Source organism: Monodelphis domestica, chromosome 1 (assembly GCF_027887165.1).
Source record: "Monodelphis domestica isolate mMonDom1 chromosome 1, mMonDom1.pri, whole genome shotgun sequence".
Lineage (NCBI taxonomy): Eukaryota > Metazoa > Chordata > Mammalia > Didelphimorphia > Didelphidae > Monodelphis > Monodelphis domestica.
Genome location: NC_077227.1, coordinates 598711606 through 598733307, shown reverse-complemented (window position 1 = coordinate 598733307; position 21702 = coordinate 598711606). Strand labels below are relative to the sequence as shown.

Genomic DNA, 21702 nt, shown 5'->3' with positions numbered 1-21702 from the left:
GGACTAATGTGATGTGGAAGCAACATGGAACCAAGAGTTAGGAGACACAGCTTCCAGTCGAGGTTTTGTGATACCAAGCTTGTGGTACCAAGCTTGGATCACACACCCGTTCCTTAGTTTTCTCATCTGTAAAATCAGGGATTAAATTTGGATTATTAATACCAAATTCTAACATTCCTTGACATTTATAAGTGGTTGGAGATCTTTTGAGCACAGGCCAGGGAGTATTTATTCTTAGGATGGAGGAAAGAAGAAGATGAGCAACAGTTTAGGACTCTTCTAATCCAAAGACATCCTCCCCTTTCCTTCTATCCCCTGAGTGAAAGATTGCTCCCCTAGGCTGTCTAATAGTTTGGGGGCCTACCAGCTATCATCAGGTGGTACCGCAGAGTACAAAATTAACTGAGCCAGTCCTCTATTTCCAACCTAACTGGCTGGCATGGGTCTTTAAGGCCATGGTAGAGTTTCTCAAAAGAAATGAAAGAGCCTCAGAGGTCCCCAAATGTCCCATCCCTCCTGAAAGAGACTGTGCCCACTGGAGCCACCCCGTTTACTCTGGTCAAGTGACAAGGCCATGAAAGTCTTCCCAAAGTGCTTGCTTCGCTTCCGTGTGCCCACCTCAGTGCCGGGAAATGGCAATAACAAGGAGAAAAAGGAATTCAAAATGAGATCTTCCTTTGTCCTGACCGGCTTCTAATGCTCTTTATTTCCCAGTCAAAGAGGCTGTTCTTGCAGCCTCAAGGAGACTCACAGGCTCGGGGTATGCATTGTCACCAGGGGGATTTTCCGTCCAATGACTGACTTCACAAGGCTTAACTTTAGCTATTAGAGCACCTCTGGAAGAGAGAGATAAAGCAGAGAGGCAGTTTTGTGGCAATCTTGACTAAACGGCTCTGCTTGGGGTTGGGATGTCAGGTTTGATTTCAGAAGTGGGGAGGGGGCAATTGTAGGGGGATTGTAGGTTGTCAGTTGTCTAAGGGGGTCAGCATTTGTGTGTGCCTGTGTGCGATTGAGGTGGGCTGGAAAGGGGAGGGCTCTGTGTCTGGGAGTGCATGTGCCTGTGTGTGACAGAGACACAGCGTAACGGAGCCACATAACAGAGAAAGCCCAGCTACTGACAGCATTCAGGTAGGTAACTGCATGCTAACCTTAGCAAAAAGGCAAACTGCTTCTTCTCACTCAGACCCGCCTCAGCCTTGGAAAGGAGTTCTCTCCTTAGTAGACGGGCAGCTTGCTGGTCTCTCTGGATGCTTTGAGCTTTTTAGGGTTTGGGACTTGGGTTTTTCCTTGGGAGAATATTCTTTCTCTCCACCCCCACCTCCGATTCCCAATTGTCTTCTTGTAAATGTCTGGATTTAGGTTTGAGATTTTCACCCCGGGGGTGAAGGGGAAGCTCTTTTTTGGATAAAGGATGGTCCAGCTTTTCCGGGAGAATTGAGGTGGCTGATGGGCTGAAGAAAAGTTTCCTTTTCCCCATTCGGTTTCTCTTGAAATCCTGACTTGCTTCGAGATGCTACAAGACAGAGGGAAGATCAGGGAAAAGGGGGTGTGTTTGAGCTTACCTTCTGGATCATCCATCTCTTCCATGATACTAAATTAGGCTGGCTTTTCTTTGAAATATTGTCCTTTCTGTGGTTGCTCCCCCCTCCCCGTCCCCCGATTTTGTGCCGATTGATGCTCATTTTGGTCGAGCTTTGAACTTAACGTAAATGTTTGGGCTTGAGTTTTGAATCCGGAGAGATCGCTTCTTGTTCACCTACGGAAAAGATTCGTTTTCCTGGTCAGAGCTGTTCATTTTCGGAGGAGAGCCGTCAGGAGCACGGGGCAAGAGGGCATGGGGCAAGAGGGCTGTGCTCCATCGGAAAAATGTTGAGTCCAGCTGTTGGTGTGCTGGGCTCCCACAAAGAATCTTTGAAGGGATGACCTTGCCTTAGTATTCCCTGAGTCATTTTGCAGTGTTTTTTTTTCCTCTTTTATCTCAATTTCTCTTCCTTCAAAATAATACTACTTTTAAGAAAGCGCGACAGCTGAATGAATGCTTTCCCCTTTTCTTTCCCCTCCCTCCTTTTCTTTTTACTCTCAAAGTACCTCTTCTTCACCCTCCCTTCTTTATCCTCCTCCAGTGTCTACCACCCAAAGCTTGTTTCCTATAATGATATGAGCTAGCAAGCTCACATCATATATGTATTCCTCTGATGAGAATATTTGGGGGGGGGGATGTCAGGACGATTTGGAGAAATGTACCATTTAAAGCAATTCACCTTGAGCCTGAATATCCTGATGCTGGGCTTAAACATCTGTGTTTACTTTATTCCGGGATCACATAATTGGACCAATTATAACCAATAAAATTGTCTTGAAGACTAACAAAAGATGTGCTTTTGCTCAGCATTCATTGCTAAGAAAAGCTTAAGCCAAAAGAAGCTGCGGGGATGTACATGCACATGTACATAGATATATAGGCATCTATGCATGTGTTTTATCTGTACATGTATGTATGTATGTATGTGTGGGTGCTTTGTTTCCCATCAAAATCTCACAGTGTCCAGTTCTTCCCAGCTGTCTCTGGGTGCCCATGCATGTCTCATTCTCCCTCTTGCAAAAGTGTCGCAGGGAAATACCATTTACAGAAGAGCCGGGGACATGAGGCATCTGAGCCTTCTTTTCTCTTCTGTCCAGGGCCCTTTAATAAAAGTGAGCAGCGATCCCTTAGTGCTCTGAACTGGGCAGAGCCCCTGTGGCAGGCAGGAAGAGGGCTCCCCAAGTTAGTCAAAAGAATAAGGGCTGTTCTATCTTCTGCTTGTGGGGGCCAAAGTGGGACAGTGCCATGGTCACTTCCAGTAACTATTTTTTTCAGAATTAAATGGGCTGCCAGGACTTGAATTATCAGCTAAGCCCAGGGCACTCAGGGATCTCGAAAATGCAGGCAAATTTGCATTGCCACTGAAGGGAGTAATTGCAAGATTAATCTCAAAACCCTGGTATCTGTGTCTTATGGTGGCAGCTGCCTGGCAGCCACTGTGCATGCAATCAATCAATGGCTGATGGAGCGAGTGCTGTTCACTCATTTCTGGGCCAGGTACGGTGAGGGATACGAGAGAAAAAGGAAATGCTGGTCTTGCCCTCCAGGAGCATCTAGTTGGGAAGAGAACACTTACACACACAAAAAAAGTGTAAAATATACAAGACTCTACCTGAACATTTTTGCAGGATCCACATGGGAAATTCCTGGTGTGGGAACTCTCTCTACCATATTACAACACTTCTATTTTTTAGTATTGGGAATTGACTAGCATCCATAGGGATTAGATGAATTGTATAGGATCACACAGCTAGAAATGGCAGCATTTGAATCCATACCCATCTAAGTCAAGTTGCCTTTACACTGATACAAAATTAATTAATTAAGAGTGAAGTTATATATAAAAAACTGACAATCCATGGTAGGAGTCAGGCAATCTTGGAGCAGAGAGGGGTCATTTGGTATGATAGTCACAGAAATATATATGTGTGTGTGTGTGTGTGTATAATATTATATATAATATTTATATGGATGAGGAAACTAAACTGTATACTGATTGTAAACAATATCTTTTAAAACAAACTATATACCAAATTCACAGCTTTTTATATTTATATATTTATATAAATTTGCCTATTTATATCAATATAAAGTTTCCAGTAAGAAAGACAATTAAATATATATATATATATATATTCTTTGAACATAATTTGGGGTGGGGCTGGATCCCATTTTATAGCTCTTTTTATTTTGATTGATGTTGGAGGGGTTTTTCCACCAACCTTTTCTGCACCTTTTGAATCCATTTATTATTTTATTTACACCAATTCATACAGTACAATGGAAATATTGTAATTAGTTGCCCCCAAAGACCCTTTTAATAATCTCTGTGGGTAGAGTGCCTAGGAATTAGAAAAGGACAAGTCCCTAAAGGAGTGCTTCTAATCTCTCAGTAACACATTAATAAAATGAGTTTATCAGATTAGCTAATTAGCACCTGGAAGGCAGTGGAGACTGACCCTGAGGAGAAGAGTTCTGAGCCTGGTGGAAGGGGGAAAGACTAGACAGCCACAAGCCCTGGGGCTAGGGATTTTAAATGGGGCTAACAACTAGATAGAAATAGCCTGAGAGGGATTCTCCCAGAAGGCTATACACTTTGGGGCTGGTGGGGAGGAGGTGGGATGGAGAAGAGGGACATGAGAGCTTAGACCTGAGTCTGGTTGGTTTCTACCTAGTGATTCATTGTTTGTCCTCTACAAGGCTTGCCCCTAAATAAGATTAGCCCACACGAACAAATTCATTTGTCTATTTTGGTAAAAGGGCTGCTTGTGGCTCAGGAGTAATAAATTGCCTTCTGGATGTTCAGAGCAGGAAGAGATCAGTGTGGTCACTGTTGGAGAAGGCTTCCTGGAAGAGGTAGGACATTCACTGAGCACTGAAGGATAGGTTTGGAATCCTTTCCAGGGGTTCTTAACATTGGAAATAAAAATGCTGCTTACCATATTTCAATGGGATTGCTTTTCTTTGTAATCCTATATACTTTATGTATTTGAAAGTATTTTTTGAGAAAGGGGCCATAGGCTTCTCCAGGCTGCCAAAGGACCATGGTAGGAAGAAAAAAAAGGTTTAAGAACTCTTGTTTTCATCAATCAATGAACAAGAAGCACCTATTAATGGATTCCCAGGTTTGGGTGTATTGATTGCCAGGCAATAAGCATTTATTAAGCATTTACTCTGTGCCAATGGTAAGGGGGACAAAGAGTCCTTGTCTTCAGGTAAGAGCTTTAACATCCTGATGGGAGAATCATCCTGCGAATTACATCAGTGCCTATAACCTGTAGGAAGTACAGGGAGGAGGAAGGCACCTGTCCCTGGGGGAAATTACCCGCTTCCACGGAAACCTTTCCTGGTTCCCCAATCCCATCCCAGTTGCTTGTGACCTGGTTTTCAAAACCAGTTTGGATTCCTTTTGGATGTATGCTCTCTGTTCTTATCCACCTAGATGCTGTCTCCTCCACCTTCTCCTTGGGAGAAGGGAAGAGGCTCACTCTTTGGTTTTGAATCCCCAGAGCTTAGATAAGTGCCTGACACATAGTAGGAGTCTGATAAATGATTGATAGAGGCAGCTAAATGGCACAGGAGAGAGTCCCAGGGCTGGAGTCAGGAAGAACTGACTTACTTACTTACTGGGGCAACTTCTCAACTAAAATGGGGATAATAATAGCACCCACTTCTAAAGGTTCTTGCAAGGATCAAGTCAGATCATATTTGTTAAACACTTAGTACAGTGCTTGGCACAGAATAGGTACTAAAAAGTGCTTGCTTCCTGGTTGATTGGGCAATAATAATAATAATAATAAAAGTAATAGCTGACATGTAATTGACATTTTTATGCCTTATAAAATGTTTTCCGTGTATGCTCTCATGCACTAGGACAGGATTGCATAAATGGGAGACAGTAGTGGTATTCAAGCCTAGATATTGCAATATCCAGTCTAAGTAAAAAGTTAGAAATAAACATGATGCTTTAGCATTCAGTTTTCCTCTCCTGTTTCTTGGGAAACTCCCTCTTAGCCCGGGGGGATTTGTAAAAGCTAGTGCCACCTCCTTGGGGATATCTTCCCAGATTTCTCTATTCCTCTCCCTTATGACCTTTGTTCTTACAAGTGGAACAGAGGATTAAGTATTGAGTTGGAAGTCAGAAAGACCTCAGTTCAAATTTAGCTTCAGACCCTTAACTAGCTGTGTGACCCTGGGAATGTTTTTAACCTCTGTATGCTTCAGTTTCCTCATCAGTAAAATGAGAATAAATAATAGTACCTACAAGGACCAAACGAAATGGAATTTTCAAAGTGCTTTGCAAACCTTAAAGAGCCTGTTTTCTTATGGCTCTTCATGCCCAGCATTCTTTCAATCCATCCAATAAGCCTGTGTTGGCAAACCTATGGCATGTCTGCCAGAGCATGCTGGAAGGGGCTGCTCACCTCCACTCTCTCCACCCTCGACTGAGTACATTTCTCACATCACCCACCCATCAGCCCAGCATCCCAATGGGAGCACTTCCTTCCATGGGAGAGGATTGCAGTTTCGGCACTTGTTCTCTAAGGTCCCTAAAAGGTTTGTGTCATTGCAATAAGCATGAACTAAGCACCTACTATGTGCCAGGTACTGTACTAAGTGGTAGAGACCAAAAGAAAAAAGGCAAAAGACAATCCCCACCCTCAAGGAGTTGACAATATCTTATCATCCCCTTGTTAGATTTTAACTTTTTGAGGACAAGTCAAGTCAAATCAAATCAATAAGCATTTATTAAGCGCTTATTATGGGCACTATGTCAAAACACTGGAGATACAAATACAAGCAAAAAGAAAGACAGTCCCTGCCCTCAAGGAACTAACATTCTACTCAGGGAAAGACAATATATAAGAGGGCTAAAAATTAGGACAAAGGGCAGCTAGGTGGTTCAATGGATAGAAAGCCAAGAGAAAGGAAGTCCTGGATTCAAATCTGCCCTCAGACACTTCCTCACTCTATGATCCTAATCAAGTCCATTTAGTTCCCTTTGCCTAGCCCTTACCACTCTTCTGCCTTGGAACTGATAGTTTTGATTTTACTACTAAAGGTAAGGGTTGGTTTTTTTTAAATAAATACAAATAAAAATTGGGGCAAGTTCCTTTCCTTCATTTTTTATTCAGTTTTTTAACAGCTTCCAACAATTATTCCTTGGTTTGTCTTCTGGAATCAAACAATTACTCAAACAATAAATATTTCTTAAGGACTCATTGTGTGCCAGGCTCTGATCAAGGACCTCTTGAGATACAAAAAGCAAAATTGTCACTACCTGCATCATAAAAAATGCATAGGGTAAAATGGAGGGAGATAGGGACAGCATTGCCAGCCCTGGCTAGTTAGGGTCCAAACGCTGAAAATGAACAGGGTTCTGTGGGGCTAGGTGGGCAACTTCACAAAAATTCCATTTAATTATCATTAGAGTTACAATTTTATAAAGATAGTAAAGTCAAAACATGATGTCATTACAACATCTTGGGAGACATTTCTTTCCAACAAAATAGTGTTTATGTAAAGGCTTTACCCCAAATCCCAAAATGTTTCTAATGCTCCTCTACAAACCCAAGCAATCCTAGGGACCAGAGTTCATTCCTAGATATCCCACCTGCTGCTTGTGTGATCAGCTTTGCTGTGGCCTTCAGCAGAACTCAGAAGAGTCTCTGTGAAAATTATTCAAGGCTCTTTTCTCTTTGGGTCAAAGAGACCCTATTAGGTAGTAGCAGCAGTGAGAATGGGGAAAGATTTCATTCTAGAAGGTATCACTTAAGTGGCATCTTGAAAGAGAGTAGGAATTTTAAGAGGTGAAGATGAGGAAGGAGTACCTTCCAGGCATGGAGAGTGGTCAGTTGTTATTTGTCTTTCTAAGAGGACCAATGACATCATGGGGTGACGTCTTAACTTATGCATGGATTGGATTTCTTGGCAAATATACTGGAGTGGTTTGTCATTTCCTTTTCCAGGATCCCTATTTTACAGCCAGAGGGCCAATGACATCATGGGATGATGTCTTAACTTATGCATGGATTGGATTTCTTGGCAAAGATACTGGAGTGGTTTGTCATTTCCTTTTCCAGGATCCCTATTTTACAGTGGAGGAAATTGAGACAAAAGGGTTAAGCAATTTGTCCAGGATTGCTCTACCCACTGAACCACCCAGCTGCCCACTCTTACTTCTAAATGTTATACCTCTCAATTGGGCTGAGACAATCGTACAAAATCATTAGGCTTACTTTCTCTTCCACAGTCATCCAGATCCAATGGCAAGACAAAAGTCAGGATGATTGGTGAGAGCCCGGGATGTAGTGGATGATATCAAAGATGCTGAGGTCATCCACTGCATCCCAAACCATCACCAGTCATCCTGCAACCATCGAAGATGCTTAGAGCTTAGTAAGTACAGAGATGTGAGAAGGAATGTCATGTGTGAGAAATAGCAAGACCAATCTAATTGAACTACATGGAAAGGAGAAGAACATGTAATACAACTGGAAAGTAGAGGCTCAGTTGTGAAGGGATTTAAAAACCAAGCATAGGAGATAATACTTAATCATAGTAGCAATAGGGAGCCATTGTGATTTGTTGAGTAGAGTAGAGACATGGCCAGACTTCCATTTTAGGAAAATCACTTTGGCAGCTTGTGTGGAGAATGGATTAAAAAGAGGGTGGGGGGAGAAAGCATTTGGAGACAGAGACCACTTGGGATTCTGCAGGAATATAGGCAAGAGATGATGAGGGCCTGAAGTAGAGTGGAGGCTGTGTGAATAAAAAGAAGGGCATGAATATGACAAAGGTTGTGGAGGTAGAAATAATCAACTTTAGCAAATGATTAATATGTGAAATAAGAAAGAATGAGGAATAAAAGGCAGTGTGGTGAGGTTATGAACCTAAATAAACAGATCTAATTCTTCTGCTCCATGCAGGTCTTCAGTATTTGCAGATGCCTATCATATCCCTCCATGTCTTCTCTTCTCTTCTCCAGCTTAGACCTCCCTAGTTCCTTCAACTAATCCTCCTCTGGAAGCAATTAGCCTTTCCTCTTCCCTAGATCCTTAATCAACAAGCAGTTGGTGATGTGGGAATAGAATTCAGAAGAAAAATCTTAGAGTTTATCAGATTAATTAAACTAGCTAATTAATTAATCAGATTATTTAACAAAGGTAATAACTGGACCCTGGGGAACTAATTAGATCACCTAGAGAAACAGAGAATGAGAAGAAGGCCCACAACAGAGATTTAAGAATACTCAAGATGAAGAGAAACACAGTGTCTAGAAAAGGATGCTCTCTGGTTTCCTTCCTTCCCAACATGCTTACAGATGTGGTCTAAACAGGGTAGAGTTAATTGAAACATCTGCTGTGTTTGTTTAGTCTTCATGACCCCATTTGGGGTCTTCTTGGCAAAGATACTGGAGTGGTTTGTCATTTCATTTTCCAAGGTCCCCATTTTACAGAGGATGAAACTGAGGCAAAAGGGTTAAACAATTTGTCCAGGGTTGCACAGCTAGTATGCTCTACCTACTAAACCACCCAGCTGCCTATTCTTACTTCTAAATGTTATACCTCTCAATTGGGCTGAATAATCAGAGCTCATTTTGATAGAGCACTTTAAATCCCAATCCCTGGGGTCTTCCCTGGAGATCTCCTTCCTAATAGACATCAAACTATTAATGACTACTCCTTGGCTTCAACAACTGGACTAGTTCCCAACCCACCTAATTGTAACTATCATCAAGCCCACATTTCTCCATCTTTCCCCCAAGAATGACATGAAAGATCTTTACCAAATGCTTTGCTAAAGTCTAGGTCAATAATATCTATAGTATGCAGCTGGATTGTTCCAAGGCAGAAGAGTGGTAAGGGCTAGGCAATGGGGATTAAATGACTTGTCCAGGGTCACACAGCTAGGAAGTTCCTGAGGCTAGATTTGAACCCAGGATCCCCTGGACTCTAGGTCTGGTCCTCAAACCATTGAGTCATCTAGCTGCTCACTCCCATCCCTAAGTCCCATAACTTTAAAAACCCCATTTTTGTTACCTTTAATTTCTCTTACCAATCCCAGCTCATTCTGAGTATTACCAACCCTGACACTATTTGCAGAGTACTACACCATGCTTTTATATTCATTCTCTGCTAGACTTTGCTTCCATCTTCTGTATGTGTCTTTCACAGCTCTAAGGGGATCACTTATACAAAGACACAGAGGCAGAGGCTCCCTTGGTTCAAAGAAAAGCAAGAGGGAGGGCCAGTTTCACTAGACAGTAGTCAGTGCAAAGGGAAGAATATGCAATAAGCCTTGAAGGTCTTTAAAGATCAAGCTGAAGAATTTGTATTTTATTCTAGAGGCAAAAGGAAGTCATTGAAGATTCTTGAGCATCAGAGTGACATAATCAGACAAGCTTGGGAACATTATTTGGCCAGCTGTGTAGAAGATGGATTGGAGAGGGAAGAGATTGGAAGCTACAGAGGATGGGGAAGGGACCACTAGGAGGCTGTGGCAAACAAGCCAGGTGATAAAAAGAGGTGATAAAGGCCTGAACAAAAGTAGTATTTATGTCAGTGGAAAGAAAGTGATAGATGGGAGATAGGGATGTTGGGAAAATTAAATGGTTATAGGGCCCTGGAATCAGAAAGACATCTTCTTAAATTCAAATCTGACCTCAGACTCTTATTAGATGTATGACTCTGGGCAAGAGACTTAACCCGGTTTGCCTCAGTTTTTTTCATCTGTAAAATGGGGGCCCTGGAGAAGGGAATGGCAAACCACTCTAGTATCTTTGCCAAGAGAACCCCAAACAGGATCATGAAGAGTAGACAAGACTGAAAAAACCAACAGGGATGTTCAGAAGGTAGAATAGGCAGGATAAGGCAATTGCTAGAATATGGTTGGGGAAGGGGAGGAGAATGACGATAGAAGAATTGAGAAGGATGCTGAGGTTGTATAACTGAGTTATTAGAAAGATGGTGGTACCTTCAGCAGGAAAAGGGGAGTTTGGAGGAGGAAGAATTGATTCAGAGAGAAACATACTGTTTTGAAAATGTTTAAGATGTCCATAGAACAGCTCAGCTGAAGATTTTCAACAGGCAGTTGATGATGTAAGTCTGTGGTGTGGCACAGAGATTAGGGAAGTTGGGGGGCGGGGAGGTGAAATCTGAGTTTTTCTGAAGGAGAGAACAAGTAGTCCTGCCAATTTTTGATTCAACTGAAAACCCCCTTCCTAGTTTTTTCCTGTCTCCCTTAACCTGTGGTTTCATCAATGGAGGGAGCTTCTAGAGTAGACCTTCCCTCCAGAGATGCAAATTAGCAGCTCTTCTGTGACATAGTTGAGAGAATCACTTGAGCAGCTGAAAAAGTAAAGTGACTTGCCCAGGGTGACATAGCAAGTAGAGATCAAAGGTAGGACTTGAAACTAGGTCTTCCTGGCTCCAAAACCAATTCCTCTATATCATGCGGTCTCTAAAGAGGATAATCATCATCATCATCATCATCATATCTGGCATTTACATATTACTTTAAAGTTTGCAGAGCACTTTATGTGGATACAATGAATAGAACACGGGACTTGGAGTCAGGAAGAACTTAGTTTGAATCCTGCCTCAAATATTTATTAGCTATATCACCCTGGGCAAGTCACTTCATCTCGGTCTACATCAATTTCCTCATCTATAAAATGAAAATAATAATAGCACCAACCTTATGGGATTATTGTGAAGATCAAATGAGATGATATGTGCAAAATACTTTGCAAATCTTAAGGAACTATATAAATGTTAGGTATTTTTACTATCATCATTATCATTATCCTCTCATCTGAGCTTCATAACAACCTTTGAATTAATACTACAGTCATCATCCCCATTTCACAGATCAGGAAACTGAGGCTCTGGAAAGTTCATTTCACATGGTCACACACATTGCTAGTAGGTACCAGATGGGAATTGAACCTAAATTTTCCTGTGTCTAGAGTTTCATTCCATCTCAAACATCATGCTGTTGTAAAGAAACATATGAGCTTAGCAGGGGTGAAGGAAACGGGAAGAAAGGATGTGTATAAGTAGAAGAATGTTTAGAAGGGCAGCTAGTTGACTCCAGGGATGAGGAGTTGGGTTTGGAGCCAGAAGAACCTGGGTTCAGATCTGGTCAAAGACACTTCTTAGCTGTATGACTTAACCCCAATTGCTAACCATTATCACTCTTCTAACTTGGAACCCAGACTCAGTATTGATTTTCTAACACAAAAGGAAAGAGTTGTTTGTTTTTAAGGAAAAAAAAGAAGAATGTTTGGAAACCAAAATTTAGCAACAACATCATTATGTAAGGGACATTTGGACACTTTGAAGATTTCATGATATAATAAAATTGGAAGCTGGGAAAGATGTTAGCAATAATAACCTCATCCATTTTGATCATTTTACAAATGCAGAATCCCAGACCAAAAAGGTTAAGTGATTTGTCCCATGTATATAGATGATACTTTTCCAATATCCAATTATGAAACTGAAAGGGGGAAGTTATAATGAGAAATTTCAACCACACAAAGATCTACCAGGACTCATTCCACTGGTAGAAGAGCACAAGACATATTTTTGTTTTGCCCCACCTTGCCTCACCTTACCTTGTCTGGTTTCATTGCTCAAAAAGCAAAGAGATCAATGCAAAGAATGCCTACTTTAACTTGGACCCTCATGAAAGAACTGGTTGGTGATAGGAAAGTGAGAGAAGGACTTTGGGAGAGAGTGACCATGTCCTCCAATAGTTCATCATAGCAATGGAAGAGGATGCTGGGTAGGGTCAGACATGTGCTTCTACTCACTCCATTCCACACAGAATGTCAGAGCTAGAGACTCTCTAGCCCAATATGTACTTGGAAAAAATAGAATTCCCTTGACCACATCTGGCAAGTAACTCTTAAGTCTTTGCTTGAAAACATCTAGGGAAGGGAAACCCCATTGTCTTCCAAAGCATTGAACTTTCTGATTAATTAATAGGAAGTTTTTCCTGGCCACCATGTCTCAATTTATCTCTTGACAAATTCCATCCTTGCTCTTAAACCAAGCAGAACAAGAACAGTACTTACCTTTCCTTTCTATATAACAGCCCTTCAGATATTCAAAGACAGTCTTCTCCTCTCTAGGCTAAGCATCCCCAATTCCTTTAAGCATATTCTGGGACAACTAGGTGGCTCAATGGATTGAGAACCAGACTTGGAGGGGGGAAATGGGAAATCCTGGGTTCAAATCTAACCCCAGATACTTCCTAGCTATGTGACCTTGGGGCAAGTCACTTAACTCCTATAGCCTAAGCCTTACTGCTTTACTGCGTTGGAACCAATACACAATATTGATTCTAAGATGGAAATTAAAAGTTTTAGTTTGAAAAGAAAAGAAAGAAATGAATATCAAATATTCTCCAGTCCTTTGACCTTCTCTATCACCTTCTTCCAGAAATGTTCCAACTTGTCTATGGTCACTAGTAAAAGGATTTTCAGATATGAATACAGTGATCCAGATATGGTCTGACAAGGAAAGAATATAGAAGACTTATCAGAATTATCATTATTATAAATTTATTAGTTAACTAGTTACAATTTACACTGTCTTAAAAAAAATCTTACCTTCTGACTTGGAATCAATACTAGGTATTGGTTCAAATGCAGAAGAGCCATAAGGGCTAGGCAAGTGGAGGTCAGTGATTTGGTCAGGGTTACACAGCTAGGAAATATCTGAGGCTACATTTGAACCCAGATCCTTCCCACTACAGGCCAACTCTCTATCCACTGAGTCACCTCGCTTCCCTGCATATCTCTTTTATTATAGTTTAGGAATGTACTAGATTTCTTGGCTCCCATGTCACACAGTTAACTCATATTGAGTTTAGTCATCTAAATTTCCCAGATATTTCTCATGCAAACTTTTGCCTATCTGCATTTCCTTTATCCTATGCTTTTGTTTTGATTTTTTTAATCCAACCACAGGGCTTCAAGTCTTGGATTTCATATTTAATTCGGCACACTGTTCTGGTCCAAGGTTTCATAATCTGGGGTCCATAATTTTTTCAAATGAAGATCACTGTGCTTAAATATAACAGTTTAATTTGTAATCTTATGTGTTTTATTTTATGCATTTAACAACATTATCCTGAGAAATAGTCTGTAGGCTTCACCAGACCAACAAAAAATCCATGACTCTGAAAGGTTAAGAACTCCTGCTTCAAACCCCTGATCTTTTGAGTCATAGACTCTATCACCAAAGTACGCTCCACATGTTGTGTAATTTGCCGTTTGATGATTTTTCCATCAATGTCTTTATCCACAATAATTGTGGTAATGCTGGAAAAAAGCAAACACCCTTGAGGCACTTCACAAGTGTCTTTCCATGTTGACATTGACCCATTAATGGCAATCCTTTGACATGGTTCATTTAAACAACTCCAAATTCACTTAACTATACTATTATTAGGCTTATATCCCTCCCTCTTATTAACTAGCATGACCCAAAAGTGGCTTTGTTAAATGCTTGGCTGAAACCTAAATACTGTGTTTATGGCATCCCTTTGCTTTTACTAGTCTAGTAACTCAGTTGAAAAAGAAAATGTTGATCTCACATGACTGGTCCTGGTGAAGTTCCTTTCTAACTCCTCACAAAATATCCCATAAATAATATGTTCTGTAATTTTGCTAGCAATAGAAGTGAAGTTCATTGGTTTAAAAGTTATGAGACTCTGCACTCTTCCTTTAATTGAAAACTGGGGAAACATTTGTACTTCCTTTACATTTCTCTCATTCTTCAGAATCTGTCAATAACTATCAATGGCAGCTCAACAATCCTATATATCCATTATTTAAATGCGATAGGCTATAGTTTGTAGAGGCTATGTGATTTGAACTCATTGAAGGTAGCCAGATGCATAAATAAATTCCTTCCTCCAAAAGGAGGTAGATTGTTTGGGAAAGGCCTAGATGGATGGGAGATGAGAAACACCCACCTAGAGACCTCCCCAGGGCCAGCAAAGCACAAAACCCTTGGGCTTTTGAAACCAATTTACTTTGATATTTGCAGTAAAGGGAAAGGGGAGGAAGGGTCCTAAAACTACAGATCTAGACTCAACCCACCTTCTAGGCACCTCATGAGAGGTACTCTTCGTGGCTTCTGTAGGCCCTGCCTATCTACTCCCTATTCTTACTTAAAACCCAAATGCTCTCTGACTATCTGCTAATCTAACTACCCAGATTGTCTTAAAGAAGGCTAAAGAGACAGGACTCACTAGTAGCCTGAATCCCCTCTCAAGCCTGGGGTTGACTTCCCAGGTAACACAGAGTCCCAGGTGACAAACTCTTGGGATTACCTCAGCCAAGTGGAAATCTGACCAGTAGCTCTCAGACAGGTGAATCTCTGTACTCCAGGGAAATGGCAGACTACTCCAAGGCAAATTCTCCAACCCAGGAATCCCTAACCTTTCCACAAGATTAGTTCTTCCCAGGGGATGCCAAAGCAAAGATCCTCCTGTCAGCTCAGTGGAAAGCCAGAATCAGGAGTGACAATTAAAAACAGTCAAATCCCAAGATCTTCCTCTCCTTCCAGAATCTTTCCCTCTAGGGCTTGTATCCAAATTCTCCTCCTTTCCTCTTAAAGACAATCTTTGCTTTTCCCCTATCCCTTACATTCCTACAGTGCTATCTCTCTTCTTTCCTTAGGTTTCCACTCCTTGCTAACCATTTTTTGTTCTCATCTTCCCAGTTCCATCTTTCTTCTTGGAAGGAAAAAAAAAAGAAGTAAAATTAGCTGAGCACTTCATCTTTCTTCTTATAATTTACCACCATCACCACCACCATCATCATCATACCATCCATCCTAAGTAGCAGTCTTTTTTGGTCATCTATTGCCTTCTATATGCCACACACAAAACAGACAAAACCTCATTTGTTCTTAGCCTTCACTGCCAATCTCAACTCATTCTGGGATTTATAGGTCCTGACATTATTCTAATAAGACCATGTGATTCCTCTATATTCATCTCAATTTGCTTTCATCTTCTCTGAATACCTTTTTTCTTTTTCCTTTGAGTTTGTTCATGAGTTCCCTGTGTAGTCACATTGGTCTCCTTAAGCATTTCTCCATTTTTTTTTACCTCCACATCAGAATCATTTTTCTAAAATTTTTAGAATTTCATTCTTGAGAGCTTCCCAACTGTCTTAGGGTCATTTCCCCTTTCAAAACAGGTCACTGGACCTTTGAACCCTTTAAAATTTGCTCTCCCAGAGCCCAGGGTAAATGTCACAATCTAACTCTTTCCTCTTCTCCTCTATCATTAATGCTTACAAAGATATCTATGTCTCCTGCATCCTTAAAAACACTCATTTGATCATAACATCTGCCTTCCTTTCTTAGCTAAATTCTTTGAGAAAGCCATCTAGGTGAGTCTGCTTCCTTTCCTCTAACTTTATTCTAAACCCTCTGAAATTTTGCTTCTGACCTTACATTTCTATTGAAATCATTCTCTCCAGTTTCAGATGGTGTACTTTAAAAAAAAGTTTATTGAGAATATTTTTAACCAATGCAAAACTGTTTTGATGGTTACCATTTTATAATATATTTTGCAGTATAGACATGCTATTCCTCCTTCATTCCTAGCCTTTTTCACTATTTTCCTTGATATTCTAGATATTTTGTTTCTCCAATCAAATTTTGTTGTTATTTTGTCAAATTTGGTGAAGTATTCCTTTGATAATTTGAATAGCATAACATTAAAAGTATAAGTTAACTTTGATGATATAGCCCAGTCATGACTACTGAACATTCTTTAAATTACTTAAATTTTCTTTATTTCTTTAAGGAATACATTGTAATTGAATTTTTCAATCTAAATTTAATGGATTTTGATAGATAAATCCCAAAATATTTTATGTATTTTGTAGTTATTTAGATTGGGACTTCCCTTTCCATTGTTATTTCTGGGATTTCATTATTATTATGTAGAAGTGCTATTAATATTTGTGAATTTATAATGTATAGTTTATAGAGCATATATTTGTTAATGTAGATTTTAGGAATATGATTTCTTCCTAATGCTTGCTTTAGTGGCATCCTAAAAATTTTGGTATCTTATTTCATAAGTCATCATTTTTTTCACATAATTATTTATGGTAACTATGATTTTTTTTCCTTTAGTGCACTTCTTATTGAGGATTTCATCATTAAATCTCCATTTGGGTCTGTCTTTTGTTTGTATTCCCTAAACTGATTACTACTTTTTTTGCATTATGGTCTATAAAACATGTATTTACTCTAAGAGAACAGGTTTTGTTCCTAGGGGATTTTACTGAATTGGAAATGCCTTTTGGACATTACCATTCCTGCTTATTTACATTTATTTGCAATATCTCTGTGCTACTATGTGGTTGATATTTAAGTTCCATGTTCTTTTGAGAAATACATACATATATTCTTTAGCAGTCCTTTTTAATAGACAACATATGCCTTTTAGCTCTGGGTCTCTAGCAAGTTGTTCAATTTGTGATTTCCTATTTTGTTTATCTCTCTGTTGGATTTATCTAAAACTGAGAAAGAGACATCAACAAGGCAGCTGGGGATTCATGGAGAAGCCTAGAGAATAGAAACTTTAGAGTGGGAGAATTAGAATCAACATAAGGAAAAGCTCTCCGTTAGTTGAAAGTGATTGCAAAGAGAACTAGGCTGTTTTGGAGGATATTGGCTTCCTCCCTCCCCCTTACCAGAGATCTCAAACTCAAGGTGGCCAAAAATTATCAGTCAGATGTATGGCAAGGATATGCTTGTTTCTATATGGGTTGGACTAGATGGAATCCCTCCTATTTCTGAAATTCTGTTTGTGATGGATGTGCCTGAGCAAGGAAATCTCTAAAGACTTCATATTTTGACAGAATACTTGTAAATGCTAAAAAGAAGGGTACCTAAGCAAGGACAAATACTGAAGAATGTCATTGACCAGTCTGAAGAGTGTCTGGCCCAAGTCCAGAATGAAATAATGATTATGAGAGTAAAAATGCTAAAGGCAACCAAAAAAGGCTATGTTCTAGGCAAAAAGGAATAGAAATACTAAGAACAAAGGAAAGACTTAAAAATAATAAAAGATGAAAAAGGCAGGAGCAGAAGAATGGAGTACATGCTAACTAAGACCGTATAGGACAGTGTTGGGTGACCCTTTTTAAGATTGTGTGCCCAAACTGCACCTTCCCACTGCCGGTGAGCCCCGCATTTCCAGAGAGCAGAGGGAGGAAGTGCTCACATTGGGCGACTGGTCAAAGGAGCAGGCATGTGAAAATTGTCCCCAGGTGTGGTGGAGAGGGGGAAGGGAGCAGCCCCCTCCAGCACACCAGGGCACGTGTGCCATGTTTTTGGCAACACGGATATAAGGGGGAAAATTGAATGAAAATAAATAGAGGAAGAATCCTAACATGGCTTTCAGGAAGTGAGAAATTGTCATGATCTCTTATATGTTTTTAAACCTATATGTTTATTAAATAATTTAAATATAAATATTAAGGTTAGTTGGTTGTGCTGATGTCTAATAATTGTCGTTAAGTCATTTCTGACTCTTCATGACCCCTTTTAGGGCTTCCTTGGCAAAGATACTAGAGTGGTTTGTCATTACCTCCTCCTCCGGATCATTTTACAGATAAGGAAACTAATGGAAACAGGGTGACTTGCCCACATCACATAGCTAGCAGGTGCCTAGGGCCAGATTTGAACTCAAGTCTTCTCGAGTTCAAGACCTACACTCTATCCATTGTGCCACTTAGCTGTCCAAATATTAGTGAAATATCTATTTTATTTTAAAGGGAAGGGTTAAGTTCCTTCTGTGGGGAAGGCTATAAAACAGAAACAAATACCCCCCCCCAAAAGATGATTATTCCATTTGTCTTGCTTTCTTTTCCCAAACAGTATGTATTATCTTCAGGATGAAAACAGTAGAATGGCAAAATCCCCAAGAGGAAAACTGAGAAGCATCATGGTACAATGGAAAGCGGATAGGATTTGAAGTCCAAAGATCTGGATTCAAATTCCATACTCTGTCAATTACTACCTTTAAACCTTCAGCAATTCTCTTAACCTCTCTAGCTTCAGTAACCCCATCTGTAGAATGAGGGAGCCGGATGAGATGCTCTCAGAGATTCCTTCTAGCTCTGAATCTGTGGCCTTCTATTAGAAGGTTTTGCTTCATGAATGTCGATATAAATGATATTTATTATTACTATTTTTCAACCAGATAATGTCTAAGGTTGCTTCCAACACTGTGATCCTGTGATTAAGGCCTGGAATAGTAATGTGTTATCCTGTTTTTGCTTTCTGGAAATGATAAACTGCACTTTGAATTCTTTTACCAGTAGTGATAGATTTGGAGTGGGTCATATACATGCTCTTTTCTGCTTTCCTAGTGTGACACAGAGCATGCCTTTAAGACTGGCCAAAATTAAGAAACTGGCATAGATTGTGGCACAGTGGATACAGCACTGAGCTCGAAGTTGGGAATACTCTTCTTCCTGAATTCAAATCTGGCCTCAGACACTTATTAGCTGTGTGACCCTAGATAAGTCACTTAACCCTGTTGGCCTCAGTTTCCTTATTTGTAAAACAAATTGGAGAAGGAAAAGGCAAATAAGTCCAGTATTTTTGCCAAGCAATTCCAAATGGGATCACAAAGAGTCAGACTTGACTGAAATGATTGAATGATAGCAAAGATTCTGACCAACGAAAGTGTGTGTGTGTGTTTGTGTGTGTTTGTGTGTTTGTGTGTGTGTGTGCATGCATGTGTGTGCAAGAGTGCATATGTTTCCTTTGGGAAGCTCACTAGCCTGTATGAGGATGAAACACTAATCTTTGATTCTCGTACTAGCATGTTTTAACCATTCAGGCTAACCAACTTGGCTTTATCTTAAAATCACCCCAATAGAAATACCCCTAATAATTTCTTTAAGCACGAAAGGGCAGTCAGGGTGGATCTAAAACAATCACACCGGGCATTTTTTCAACCCCATCTTGAAAGGAGAATTAGGAGAGTTCTATCAACCTCCTTTTCTTCCAAGCATTTCCAGGAGTGTGTTGGAGCTAATTCATTCTGGCTAAAGAGCCAATGGTTAAATTTTCAGGGTGAGAATTCATACCTCAGAAATCAGTTAACACCACAGATCTGGACTTGATTGTTTTGTTGATTATCTAGATTTAAGAAAATGGTGGCAGAAATGTTAATAATGCAGATTAAACTTTAAAGCTTGTTGAGCTTTACAGAGAGTCCCGTTGTTAAATATTTGCCAGCCCAACCCTGCATTCCCCCCATCCTCTGACTTCAGGTTACATATTAAGAATCCTAAACCCAGCTGATTTTCCAACTAAATTGTCCTACGTTTGTCTTTCAGTGGCTCCCCTTCTGCCTCCAACATCATGAAAACCCTGCTCTGTGACCTCCTTCTGCTGGGTCTCTTCTCCAACGTGTTCAGTGACTGTCAGAAGGATTGTTTGACATGCAGAGAGAAGCTTCACCCTTTCCTGGACAACTTCAGTGTTGATGTAAGCAAGATAAGACTTAGATATCCTCAAACCTCTAAAAATCCTACATCCTCCTTCAACTTGTCACCTTCAGGCCTCCTAGTCCCGAGTTCCTACAACCTGCAATACTGGAGAGCGGTCCAGAGGAGATGCCTCCAGGCTGCCAGCACTCATCTCCAAAAAGACCATTTTCCTCACCCTTAACCTCCTCAAATCTTAGCTTTTCAGTTTAAATAGAGACATAAAGGGATCAATTTTGACCAAGTTACTTTTTATAGTCATTCTTGACTCAGCTGATGCCTCCAAATAACAAATAGGAAAATTTCTCCTCTCCTGGCATTATATTTGAGTTTTTAATTGGTTTGAATATTATAAAGCACCAGATACATACATGGAAGGTCCTAAGCTAAGTCAACGAAAGAAAAAATTAGATAAGACCCAACCCCTGCTCTTAAGGAGTTGGCCATTTTTTAGTGGAGAAAAGGCAAGTATGCAGATAAAAATGGTGTGAATTAGAATATGGAAGTGTCTTCCATTGGAACAAAAAAAAAAAAGGCTGCAATAAGAAAGCTAAAACTTCTAGCTGAAAGAGAATCAGGGAAGGTTTCAGAGAGGATTATGGGATCGTTGATAGAGAACAACAAGGGATGTAAGAGAAATCTGCTTCAACCCTTTCCTTTTACAGATGTGGACCTGAGAACCAGAGAGGTTAAGCCCAGAGTCACTCACACAGTTAGTAAACCCTGGAGATGAAATTTGAACCCATGTCCCCTGACTTCAGATCTAGCATTCTTTCCACTGCACCATTCTATCTCCTACTTCTTTCATATGATATCCATCTCGAACCTCTTTAGCTTTTAAAAATACTGACACCATTAATTATGTAAAATTAATTAATAAGCTGTGAGGTAGTATAGTAGATAGAGCACTAGACCTGCAGTCAGGAGATCTTGAGTTCAAATCTGGTCTCAAATGCTTACTAGCTATATGACTCTGGGCAAGTCGTTTGGCTTATCTACCTCAATTTCTTCATCTGTAAACTGGGGATAATAATAAGTCCTAGGGCTGTTGTAAAAATCCATTGAGATAATATTTATAACATACATTTATATAAGATTTATATAAAAACATATAACATATTTATATAAAATTGTAATATATACAGAAAGCAAACACATTACTGAAATAGATCTGGGACTGATATTTAATTCTGCTCGCGTTCCTGTTCTGCAAACTTTCCCATCACACTCTGACCCTTGCTCTCCATTTAAGACTTCTGGTCAGTATAGAAGTCAGCCATGCAGAAATGCTGTCATCATAGCCCAAAAGGGCAGAACCTCAGGTCCATCAGGGATTCAGTGCATCAAACGTGTACTCAGGACCACCCACACTGCTGCCCTTTTGTCTTGACCAGCTGGCTGATATGGAACGGAGCCAGATAACACATTAGGCATGATTTAAGCGTATACTTGAGTCTTGTTTGGGGGTATTTTGAAGGAGGCAGATCCTGTCTTAGGTGCTTAGATTTTAGGCCACTTTTGGAAAGCTTCCTCTCCTATGTAGCCCAGGCTAGGGGACGTGGCTGGCAGCAAA

The 21702-nt window shown here is 40.2% G+C and overlaps 1 protein-coding gene across 1 annotated transcript in view; it reads left to right on the top strand.

Annotated features, from left to right (window-relative positions):
• Window positions 1-809: 809 nt before the first annotated feature.
• Window positions 810-21702, top strand: part of PNOC (prepronociceptin) — a 63400-nt gene continuing 42507 nt past the window's right edge. The window contains exons 1-2 of the mRNA XM_001382013.5: window positions 810-1128; window positions 19980-20130. Coding sequence (XP_001382050.2) covers window positions 20005-20130 — 126 coding nt within the window. The 5' untranslated portion in view covers window positions 810-1128; window positions 19980-20004. The remainder of the gene's footprint in view (window positions 1129-19979; window positions 20131-21702) is intronic.